The sequence below is a fragment of the Podarcis gaigeae genome (assembly GCF_964106915.1).
Source record: "Podarcis gaigeae genome assembly, chromosome: 3".
In the NCBI taxonomy this organism is placed as follows: domain Eukaryota; kingdom Metazoa; phylum Chordata; class Lepidosauria; order Squamata; family Lacertidae; genus Podarcis; species Podarcis gaigeae.
Window position 1 is genome coordinate 47,898,808 of NC_139680.1, and position 12,986 is coordinate 47,911,793.

Sequence of the window (12,986 nt, forward strand, 5' to 3'; positions counted from 1 at the left end):
AATTTAGCATTCATAAATAGACTGCTGATATATGCTGTGAAATACCAATATCTTGCAGGCAGCATAGGAGCTTTTAACCCTAGCGCAAGATATGCTTCTCTGTTTACATTAGCGGCACAGAAAGAGCCAAGCATTAAAAAAATTATGTATGTTCAGAATTGCCCCTCTACTGGGCATTGCTTAGGCAGAGCTAAATATTGCTGAAGAGCTTCTTAAGTGAAGTAGGATTTCCCAAGAAAGGTTTTTACATTATTATTATTTTTTTATGTTTCTCAGCATGTTGTAGCATTACATTTCAAAAGAGAATGCCTCTGTCCAACACAGTCCATAAATGTCTATGATTTTCTCAACATCACTCCCGTAAATTAGAAAATATTAAGCTTAGTAGTAGCACCATAAATTGTCACACAACACATCTAAAGATACAAAAGACGTTAACTTTTACAGGCGTATCTCATATTCTCTCAGTCTTGCTTTAAATGGGGATAAAACGTGGCCCGTTGAGTGAACTGGAATCTTTTCTTAGATGTGCACCTTGAAGCAGACAGAGAATTGTTTTTTACACTGTCCCGTTATTTATTACTCTGCCACCACATGGATCTAGCTATATTTTCATAATGGCTTTATGGTTGCCCTTGTGGAATGTGAAAGACTTTGGCACTTTCCTGTGAGAAAATACACTACCCATCATTAATGCAGCCAGGAGCACACTTGAGAATATGGAAGAACTTCAGAGAGGGAAAAAAAAGTTTAATCCAGAACCTAAGAAAACTGCCATAACCACCACATCGTCTTTTACTTGTTCAGTCTAATCTCCATCTTTTCTGGATAGACCTGCATGTATGGCCCTGGAAGCATTAGTGTCCTCGTCACTCTGCTTTGTCAAGAGAGAGAGAGAGAAAAAAAAAGATGGGCTGTGTGTCTTCTACCCACTGATGCACCACAGCCCAAACTGTTTCATTATCTTCCCCCAGTGGCCTCACATACATGTTGAAAGGAGAGATGACAGAATGAAACCTTGTGGAATCCCGCATGAAAGAGAGACCACGGGGCAGGTGAGCAATTGCCCAGTATCATCCTCTGAGATCTCTCTGAGGGGGAAGAATGGAACTACACAAGTGCAGTCCCACCAACCCCAACCTAGATCTACAGGTGAGTCAGCTAAGGTCTTCAGTTGATCAAAAGTTGTCCAGCAGTGACAAATCCTTGTACATCAGTCAGTAAGAGGAGCTTACCAACTAATGGCATCAATTTAGCTGCCTTGCACTCTAATGTTGACATCAGAAGACGCCAGGTATAGCCACAGTTTCCTTGCCACAGCTTTCCTCCTCACATATAACACTTAGTAAAAGAAAGTCAGAGACTGGAAACCGGCAGACCAGAAAATTAATGTACATAGTTCTCTAGGAATTGGTCTAGTATCTTCCAATGGAGGAAATGTGGTGTCTTATTCTCCTTTGCAAAGCTTTGGCAGGGTGTAGGAAAAAGGGTCCTAAAACATTCTGGAATATCCAATGATAGCTTAGAATATCTCCCTGAAGGTCATGAGCCAATGATCCACAATCACATTAAAACACAACTAGAAAGTTATCTGAACTAGTCAGGAATCGATCTCCTGTTACATCTTCTTCGTAAGGATCATTGCAGCTTCCCCATGTTGTCAACCATCTGCAGGCCTGAACATTGTGGCTGTAGGAAAACTATTTTGTTGTGGAGGTGGGTTTCTTCTATTAATATTATATGGATTAAAGAGGGTAGTCATTTTTTTCAGTTACTTTGCCTCATAGTACAGTCAAATTTCAAGGGGATAAGAAAAACCTCAAGTGAAATAGTTGTATAATTTTTGAAACGCCCAAAAGAGTATCAGCCCATATCTCATGAAGATTTGTTTGGTTCATTGTTAGTGCTGGAATAGAAAGTGACGTCTTTGATTGTTTAGAAATTTAGGATGGGTCCATCTACACAACACATTCTTTGGCTCTCAGATATGCTCTTTCAGTGCTTCTAATTCCCACATTTGGTAAATTCTTTAGACTATCTGTCAGATCACCTGACATTATGAAAATGGGCATCAGTGTTCTAAAACATAAATGCAGCTGATACAGATACAGTAGTTATCAAACCTACAAAATCCTACAAAGCAAAACTAATTTTTGGCACTCACACGTGCCAAGTTTTTCCTTACATTCCATGCTTCACATCAGATACGGTATATCTTCTATTTAAATATTGCCTTAGGGTCCATTTCTGCCTTTGGGTTTAAAGACCTAGACTGACAGCTCCAAACTCTCTCTCCCTATTAAATATCCTTGGGGAAATGGTATTTGGAAGTAGAAGCTGATTAGAAAGGAGGCTAAGGCCAGGACTGTACATCTATTCCCAGTCAACTTGAAAAAAAAGGAAGGAAGGAAGATGAAAAGCACTTTGATTGACGTGTCCTGGTAGATGTTAGAACATTGACCCATAACATCAGCTATAAGCTGCAGGATTACTGCCATTACTGTGTTAAGAAATTTTAACAAGGCTTCAAATAATATCTGACATGCAAGGCTGGAGGTAATGAACTTCTGAACAAATCCTGTAGATTCATACTAGATTTTGACAGTCAATTTTGTGTGAACTCCATCAAAGTAAAGAGGAGACAGATGTTAAACAGAGCAAACAATTGGAATATGTTTCTCTAAGAAAACCAGAGGAGGAAATAATAGCAGGCCAATTCAGAATTAAAGCAAGAGACAGAGAAGCACGGGAAATCCTTGCTAGATTCCCCCCTTTCATGTAATATCTACTAGGCAAGATATGTGTTTTGTTAATTTTCTTTGTAAGTGAATGTTGAACTAGAAATACTACTTATAATATAAACAAAATGCACAAATATCTTAATAACGTTTATCATATACAAGGCACAATAGAAATCATTGAGGTGGCATCTAACACTTGCAATATTAAATACAGTAGTACCTCGGGTTACAGACGCTTCAGGTTACAGAATCTTCTAACCCAGAAATAGTACCTCGGGTTAAGAACTTTGCTTCAGGATGAAAACAGAAATTGCGTGCTGGCGGTGCGGCGGCAGTGGGAGGCCCCATTAGATAAAGTGGTACCTCAAACACTTTCAGGTTAAGAACGGACCTCCAGAATGAATTAAGTTCTTAACCTGAGGTACCACTGTAGAATATAGTTGGTAAAGCATTTTAAATGATGGAAATGCACCACTGGAGATGTGCACTTACTGGTGGGAATGCCCAATCACAAATAATCATTGGAGGCAAAAAAAGGCATAGATATTTAATAATGATAACGCAAGGAAACAAAAATGGGATTAAAGTCAGTTTTTAAATTTAGAAGTATAAGGTATAAGCCCTTTAAAATATACACACACACTACAAATATTATTAAATTTCTTGATTTGTGTCTGTCCATATGAAACTCTCCCCTTTTCCAGCTGTAGATATTAACCTATCAAGTGACTCGTGGAACACACAGTTGTGGTGCATTCAGTCACTTCACTTCCCTGTTCACTCAGCGTGAGAGACGTGTAAAAACCATTGTATGTGTGTATCAGCTAGGTGTGCATGAGATCTACATGTTCAAAAAACCACTTCACAGAATAACATGATCCTTGCTGTGTGTACAGAGCTGTCATGACACTGCAGCAAATAGGGAAGACTAAGTTTGTCAGACAGTCCAGTGTGCCAGAAAATCCAGTTAATTGGGCAGCAACTTGAGCAAAGGGAGGGAAAACAATGAAAACTTGACACCTAATCTATATGAATCACCAACGCTCTTGGCTGGAATGGAAGGAAGGACATGGAGTCAAGGGTTACGGAGTTGCAGGAACAAGTGAAAGGGAATAGTAACACAAGATGGGTAACTCTCCCATCAGTCTGACCGATGATCCTTCACCAATTGTAACATGCTTTATGTTACCCTACAGATGCTGGATTCAATACCTGGTAGCAGTCATTGCATTTGTGCTGTTAGACCTACCACGGCAAATGTCAAGATCCACCACCTTCCCCTTCTTTTAAATATTAGCCTTTTCTAGCTCAGCAGTCACCAGAGAAGTGGGAGGTGTGCTGGCCTTGGATCTAAAAGATCCAAGCTAAAGATTCAAGCTAGGATCAAACTGCTGTTGGGGGATGTTTCCCCTTGCATGCTCTCAGGCAAGAAGTGTAAGCAGTCATCTCTTTTCCCTGATCTGCTCTGGCCCCTTCCTGCCCTCCCTTTTAAAGGACGCATGCCAGTACATAAAGGTACTCTGTTCCAGCACCAGACTGCCACAGCTCAGTGGTAGAGCACCTGCTTTTTAGCATGCACAAGGTCCCAGGTTCATTCTCCAGATAGGACAGGGGGAAGACTCCCAGTCTCGAGAGGTGCTACCAGTCATTGTGGACAGTGCAGTCTGATATTCCTAAGACATTCTCGTTAATGATATAGATTTCTCCTTTTTCATAGAAGACACAGTTGTTATGGCTACTGTTGCCTCTGTAGAGATGTTAAAGAATTACAGCTAGAGGGAAACCACTTTCATCGTGTGTGTGTGTGTGTGTGTGTGTGTGTGTGTGTGGAGAGAGAGAGAGAGAGAGAGAGAGAGAGAGAGAGCGCTGAGCACCAGGCCAGCTGTGTGTGGGCTAAGGGCATGCATTGATATCGCTGATTAAAACTTTAGTGCGAGCTCCTTTATGCTGATTATAAATGAACGACTAACGCTTCATTTTACTGTAGCAATTTTAACATGCTAATGGCCAAAGAATGTTAAAATTATCTGCTATCTGATTACATCTTGAGTGACTTTCAGGCAACATTTACTTTCTGGAAGCATAACAGGAAGCCAGTTGCTGTTTTATAGCACTTATCAAAATTCAATAAAGGTTGGTTTTCTTGTAACCTCATTGTAGTATAGAAGGGAAGTAAAGGGCAAAAGGTTATTTCATCTAGACTAAATGGAAGAGGGAGTATTGTACATATTCACAAAGCTCAAGTTACAGACGGATTTCTGATGCTCCACCTGCCAACCTTTTGGAGTTATTCTAACAATAATGCAGTTTGAAAGGCAAATTGAAGTTGTCAAAAAAGATTTGATTACATTGTTAGACATCTTCTCCAAAAATAGTCTTAAGTTGCCTGTCTCATAAAATATTTCAGAAAATATTTTCTCATTCTCTATGCTTCTGTACTGAATATTAACCATAATGTGGTGGGGGTTTTTTTAAAAAAAGAAATTTCATTCTGTAGATAGGCAAAATCACTTAATGGAAGGTAATGGAGACTCTGCTTTATAATCTTCAGCTTGTGACTTTCGATCTGTGAAACCATTTGCCGTTTTTTGTTTTTAAGATAATACCCCATTGCCAAAACTCTATGTATAACATTGTTGGCACTAATTCACCTAAGAATCCAGCTATATCTCTATAATGATCATTATCTAAGAAATATGTAGTTTCCTAAGAGTAATAGATCAGTGGCTAGAGTTTGTCGTTGTCTATATAATTGTAAGGTAGAGGTAAAGGGACCCCTGAGCATTAGGTCCAGTCGTGACCGACTCTGGGGTTGCGGTGCTCATCTTGCTTTATTGGCCAAGGGAGCTGGCGTACAGCTTCCAGGTCATGTGGCCAGCATGACTAAGCCGCTTCTGGTGAACCAGAGCAGTGCACGGAAACGCTGTTTAGCTTCCTGCCAGAGCGGTGCCTATTTATCTACTTCCACTTCGACGTGCTTTCAAACTGCTAGGTTGGCAGGAGCAGGGAACAAGCAACGGGAGCTCACTCCGTTGCGGGGATTCGAACCGCTGACCTTCTGATCAGCAAGTCCTAGGCTCTGTGGTTAAAACCCACAGCGCCACCCGCATCCCTCTATATAATTGTACAAAGAAGCTATTTCCATAATAGCTTCATTGTATAATTATATACTTATTCCATGCAATCTTAATCATGTCTTCTCAGAAGTAAGATCTGCTGAATTCAGTGGGATCCGTGCCCGGATTAGGGTTGAAGCCTCATATAGTTACTTTAGGATTGTTCTTATTTGAGACCTTCCAAGTCCAAGCTCCAGTGCTCAGGTGGAATACTGCACCGGTGCCACTTTCTTCCATCTTAGAGGAAGCAGGCACCACCCGCACAGTCCATCATATTCAAAACTTCCTGTGACATGGAACACAATGGAGAAGTGTGGTCAAAGCACTTGAACAGGGCTGTGCATGCTCATGAAACTACCTGACTGCATGCCATAACCAAGGGGGTTGGGACGCAAATGTTAACATTTGCTCTGAAGAAAGTGGGTTTATACTATGGCTTTTGTTGCCGCACGGCTAAGTATATAACAAAATATACTTCAACATGCTATATATTTATGATCTAGTACTGTAGATGAAGCTTGGATTTTGTAAGCATAGATCTCTGCCTCTTCTGGTTACCGCTGGAAATGTCTCTTCTCCAAAATCCAAACATTCCCTCCCACATGTAGCTTGGCTTGTTCTGTTCTGGAACGCTGCTCTACTATGAATTAAACTTTATATCCCACATTTTGACTTCTAGATGTTTCCAGTGGCCTGTATGTCATCTTCAATGCTGTTTTTGCCAAATTTCAGTAGACCCCGCTTGCCTACTACTTTGCAAATTAATCTGGTTTAGATTGCATAACTGAGACAACTGTGTAAATTGGTAATTTGTGGGGTTTTTTGGTTCTCATATTCTTTTAAATGAATATGGCAGGATTAATATTAGGTAATTTGGTTTTATAATCATAACAGAGTCTCTATCTGGATGGGTGTGTGGCTAGAATCCTCTGGCAGAGTTTCCTCTTCCTAGGACCAAACTAGATGTTTGTAAGGGCTTACTTCCACTGGTCCTGGGAAAACCTGCTCTTTATTGCTGAATCAGAGCAAACAACAATGGTTTTGCTCCAATTCAGTGGTAAAGAGTGGGTTTTCCCAGGGAAATTGAATGGGAAAATGGAAAACCTCTCAAACCTGTGCCTAGAAAGCATGGGGCAAATGGAAAACTGCTTGGGCCCATGCTTTCTGGGTGCGGCTCAAGTGAAGTGTGGATAAGCACAAAGTGTGCATGAATGTTTGCATGCAGTTCAAACGCTGCCATAGGGAAACTGAACTGGCTCAGAGAAACAGCACTGGGGGAAGGCATGTTGAACCTTTTCCTCCTATGCTGTTTCTTAGTGAGGCTGTCACTTCTGCACCCAACTCATTATTGCACCGAGGAAGAAAACATATAGGCACCATACAGTTACATACATGCTTTCTTGTGCAGGTAAACGTTGCGACTTCCAATAGATCTACATCAAAACTAGCATGAGGGAATGACTACACTACCCTCTTATTCTGGACTCAAGCATCCTGATGTCTCAGAATATTCTTGAGTTTGCCAGAGCAGTTTGCTGCTTGCATGGGGTCATGTCATGGGTTATGTCACTTGCCTCAGGGTCTCTCTCAAGATATGCATCTCAAAAGAGCTGGGGAAGATAAGGGAAGAACACTGCATGATACCAGTCACAAAATCATGACAGGCATGATTTTATTTGTCAAATTAAAGGAAGTTACTTATAATCACCCCCTGGCCAGCTCAAAAGTATGGTAAGTATAACAACAACAACAACAACAACAACAACTGCCCACCTATGATAATTTCATCAAAATCTTCCTGCCCTTTGGTAATTTTAGAATGTAGTTTCTTTTCTCATTAATTGATGGAGAATAGTTGAAAGGAAGAAATTTTTGGCAGAGGACTAAAGTAAGGTATAAGATTCTTCAGAGCACTGGGCTGTGCTAATGTATTATAAACCTGCTTGTCTGACAATAGGATTGAGTGTATTATGAGAACATGGAGGTTCATACCCTTCAGCCCCAACAAAAGGGACCAGTTCAAGCATTACAGGTTTTTCAGGTGGCATTCGTAAGTTAACTCCAGGTGGTGTACACCTGAAAATGTAAAGGATGAGTGTGTCAAGCACATATATTTTTCACTTTGCTTGTCATGCGCTGTGATGAGCTGCAGGTCCCTCAGTCCCTTTGCTCAGTGTGTGCCTAATGTGTGGAGGGATCTTGGATAGAATGGACATAGCTGCTCATGTCATTTTGTACTTAGAGCTCTAGGTCAGCAGTTTGGGATACAGAAATAGGGAAAATATATAATTGTCACTGCTCTGCAACGAGGCTTCCAGCAACCCACCCCAGAAATGAACTGTCTGATATAGGTGTGTCTTATTGCTTCCTTCTCAGTCTTAAGTTGACTCACTTCCTTTATAAACAAATACCTTAGTATTCTAAATCAAATGAATTCAGCACAAAATACTGTTGCATATTGTAATTTGCCTTTTACAAGTGTGATGACCATCTCCTGCACCACTGCATCTATGTTCAACTGTGATTTCTTGTTACTATTGTTTACTATGAACTTAGTACCACTTGACATGGAATTAACATTGTGACTTAGAAATTGATTAAGAATAAATGGATATTATTTTGAAAACGCAAAACAGCATAATTTGAAGGCATTTCTCAAAGAGCAAATGAGGCTAACCTGCATGCTCATTGCTTTATGATTCTTGCAATATCAGTTGATGAGTTGCTTTCACTGCGGGGTATGAGGGGCACACCGAGAGATCACTTGTACATTTCAAACACAATATTTTAAATAAAATAATTCAGCTGTGATTCATTCAGTCATCACATCATTAAGCTATCAAGTGAGCTACATGCATGTATGAATGATCTATTCTGACATAACTTTTTTTTTAAACGCAGTGTTAATCATTAGACACTACTTTCAAAAGAAAGGGTTTTCAGTAAACCAGAACAGCTTGACATATATATAACTGTATGAGATGCGTATTTAAAAGATGACAATTTTGTTATGAGATTATGGCAGCAGCATAGAAAACTTTTGTGCACTGACTATACCATATTAGCCGAGATTCTCGGTGATACGGCCAGATTTTTTCACTGTGGTCCATAGACTTGGGTTGTTAATGAAACGGAGAAGCCTATACTGCCAAGCCATGGACAAACATGGCTGGCCCAGACTTCAGCTAAAAATAAGAATAATGGGCATGTCTTACAAGGTTTGTGGAAATTAATGGGGAGGGGGGGAATAACAGACACCTTTCCACTATTCCTCTCTCAATCATATGGTAAGAAGTCCTGAAGCACATTTTAATTTTGATATTGAAGTATCAATGCATTAATAATAACAATAACAACAATAATAATAATTCTTACTTTCTTTCCACATTTTTTTTTGTTCTTTTGCAAACTTCCCCTGTAGAGGTCCTTCTGTAGTGCCATGGTGGAGGAGCTGAGGATGTCTCTGAAGTGTCAACGTCGGTTAAAACACAAACCACAGGCTCCTGTTATTGTGAAAACAGAAGAAGTTATCAACATGCACACATTTAATGACAGAAGGTTGCCAGGTAAAGAAACCATGGCATAGAGCTGGGAGGCCAAGCAACCCCAAGCACAAACTGATGTCTTTTCCCTTTCCCCCTTTTTATTTTTCCCCCCAAACCAACTTTTGCGAGAATGTTTCCTGTGGAAATATGCAAGCTGTTCAAAAATAAAATGAGTTACCTCATGCCGCTGTGTCTATGAACTAGAGACTCTGTGATCTAAGCAGGTGCAAAGGCCAGACTCGAATCACAAGCGTCACGGATCAACCAAGTTTATAAGGGGAGGGGTGGGGGGTGGGCATTCCACCATTTGTCATGAGTTCCACCATTCCTTAATGAACAAAAGGTTCTATTTGTTTTATGGCTGGCTACAAACGCAGCCGCAGTGAGAACTAGCGGGCTCCTTTTTGAAGTTCATCCGTCGCCAGGGGCTGGAGAAGGAATGAACAGCTAAAGAAACTAACTACTGGAGGAGTCTGTGAAAAATAGTAACTCAGCACTCTAGTGGGGAGAAAAAGAGGCTGCTGTGTACTGCCAAGCACCGAAGATCTTATATTTGCTGGCCAATGTCTACATGATGTTGTTCCAGCTAGCTGATACGAGCTTATTCAGTGGGAAAATCAATGCAACGAAAATGGAAACCTGGAAATAGAAGAATGGACAGGTGATGCTTGACCTGTCTCTTGTGTCACTGACCTGAATAAAAACAAACTCTTAAGTCAAGCAGTAGAAAATTAAATATTTCACCTATACTGGAACTCTGTCGTGAGAGAACCCAAAGAAGGTGGGCTGTGCTTCAGATGATACACAAAGTTTCCCCCAGTTAAAAGGAAAGATGTATCTTATGATGCTTGTCTCTGAGCAATTTCTTCATTGTCTAACTGTGAAGCAAAGACATAATGGAGGCGTGGGGTTTTCTTTCCCCCTTTCTTTTTTTAAATGCCTGAGAGGGTTTGGAAAACTCGTGTTCCTGCTTCGAATTGAACTCACTGGAGCCTGTGGAATTCTCGCTACTGGTGGAAATAGGATGGGTTATCTAAAAATTTAAAAAGAAAAAGGACAGGATGTGGAGGACTTTGAAATGGACTGCATTTCTCAATACAGTCAACAGTGTTCAAATGAGCAAAACCCTTGAACAATTTTTTCCCTCCCCCCAGAAAAGCATGGGGGAAAAAATGTTCAGGTTTATTTGTGGAAATGCAAGATTTCTATGAAAATAGTTTTTGTATGGAAATTTTTTGTAATACTTTTTAAATCAACACTCTCAAGAACCTGCGTTCCAGTCAGGGGTGTGGTGCCAAGAGTGACTGGTAGTGCGTTCGCACCACCAACGTTTGGTGAAAACTATTTTTATCAAGGTAAAAAATAAAAGGGGGGAATCTTAGAAGAGAACTATTTTCAAGTTAGATAATATAAAATCTAGGTGCACTACCAATACCGCTTACTATACCACACCCCTGGTTTCCACTAGCCTGATAACATACTGTCATGAACTGATGTGTGTAAATGATGAAAGACACAGAACCTCTTGACCACATTGTGATAACAGTTGAAGTGCACACAGTTTGCTGTTTGAATCCAATGCACAACATTAAAAAAACAAAACAAATCACACACACATTTTAAAAAATTGTCAGTTTGTAGTTGTTTTCTGGGTAGGGTGGCTTGGGAATGCTGTGTGATTTGAGCAATGTGTGTGCAGTGCCATCAAAACTGGTACTTGTATTAGAATCTTGTTCTGCAAACACTCACTTACTTCCCATCCTTATCATAAGCAAGAATGTTAGCATCCCAAAAAGTGTGTTCAGGATTGGGGCCTAGCTACCGCACAATGCTTTTGCTACTCTTCCTTTAAAGTACTTTTAAACAATTGGGTACTAGACCTCTGGGAATGAATACCAGTTGCACAATGTGTCCTGCGCAACTTTTGTTAATTTCAGTAAGACATACACAGGAGAAACACCTGATGATTATCCCCACGGCCCTTTTTTTTTTTTTTAGGGGGGAGTGGAGTTACACCTATGATAATGACATTTAAAGACACACAGATGTTTCAGCTGCCCTTACGGTGCTCAGTCAGATGTGATACCATCCTAATAATTTTAACTTAGTCTTATTGTAAATTTGTATCCTGAAAATAAAATGTATAATGTTGAGATATGTAGGGACACTTGCCTACACCCACAGTTTATAAATATAGCTTTTTATTCCAGAAAAAAAATATCATTTCTCTTTTTTTTCTTTTTTAAATAAACAGAATCCAAACACTGTTTTGTATAAACAATGAGTCATCTGTGGATAACAGAAATATTTGTGGATTCAAGGCACACTTGGCATTCAAAAGGCTTCTCTGTTAAAATGTTTCACGTTTCCATGGCCCTAAACAAACCAGCCTCCTGAAATGAATGAGAACAATCTTGGTGCCTCCCCTTTCCAGCTGTTCCTTGTGTGGGCATGAGAGGACTTGCCTGAGCAAAAGCTCTGTTGCCCTCAAGGTGCACTTCAAGTGAAAAGCAGGTAAGGCTGCCTGCTCCATTGACACAAATGGGGAGGTCTGAGGTTGTAGATTTGGATCAGAGCCATGGATATATTTTCAGATCACTTACTTGTGGTCCGACTGCCAGTTCTAGGAGGATAGCTTCAACAGAGAAATGCTTAAAAGATTGCCACATTGGGCATTTATCATCTTTCAGGAGTCTGCCAATTCTCTCAGACGAAGCCCATAAAAGACCTGGATCAGGTCAAAGAGCTTCTCTCCATGAATGAACTCTGCAATGACTGGTGTAGGTGCCCCCCCCCCCATTGCTTGGGGAGGCACATCCACATCATTTTGTGTCCTTGTATCTTTTTCTGCTCTTTTAGATGTAGTGGCCATTTGTAATGCTACACAACCCACAGCAGCCATTTTGTGTTATGCCAAACCTCCATGGAGACTGTGACACTTTCTCAAAAGTCCAGCAGCACCCATTGGCCCCAAACATTGACAATCCTTGATCTAGTTTATAATCCCCAGATTACTGCAGCAGAACACTGTCATTATAAATGTGTGGAACTGCCACAGAACCAACATAGTCTCAATGATATCCTGCACGTTTGGCCTGTTTTAGCATGGTCAAACCAGAACTAATATTTCCTATGTCTCAGTTATCCTTTGCATGGTCAATACTACGGCTGGAAAGCAATATATTGCTAAGTAATTTGTTTTTCAGTGCAAACATTTATGCTTGACTAACATCAAAGTCTCTTCCAGTAGCAGTGTATCTGAAGAAGTGTGCATGCACACGAAAGCTCATACCAAGAACTGACTTAGTTGGTCTTTAAGGTGCTACTGGAAGGAATTTTTTTTGTTTTGATCAAAGTCTCTGTTCCCCATATGTTCTGTTGTGGGGGTTTTCCTGACCCTCTAGAGTAGATCTGGAAGAGGTGAAGTGATACTCAGGGTGAAGGGATTGCACCAGCTGGAGTTTGTTTAATCCAGCCCTACATTAGACTACATTTCCCATATGAAACTGATATGGGGAACTTCACCTTTTACCACAAGAAGTTACATGAAACAAATGTGTCTTGGTTGCAATTCCTGTCCTATC

The 12,986-nt window shown here is 40.4% G+C and overlaps 1 protein-coding gene across 2 annotated transcripts in view; it reads left to right on the top strand.

Annotated features, from left to right (window-relative positions):
* The window catches only part of GRIK2 (glutamate ionotropic receptor kainate type subunit 2), a 432,214-nt gene extending 420,545 nt beyond the window's left edge, over nucleotides 1-11,669 (top strand). Inside the window, exons 17-18 of one of the 2 annotated variants that reach the window (XM_083731114.1) lie at nucleotides 975-1,152; nucleotides 9,279-11,669. In XM_083731114.1, coding sequence (XP_083587240.1) covers nucleotides 975-1,152; nucleotides 9,279-9,292 — 192 coding nt within the window. In that variant the 3' untranslated portion in view covers nucleotides 9,293-11,669. The remainder of the gene's footprint in view (nucleotides 1-974; nucleotides 1,153-9,278) is intronic. The other variant, XM_083731115.1, reaches the window with a different exon arrangement.
* Nucleotides 11,670-12,986: the final 1,317 nt, after the last annotated feature.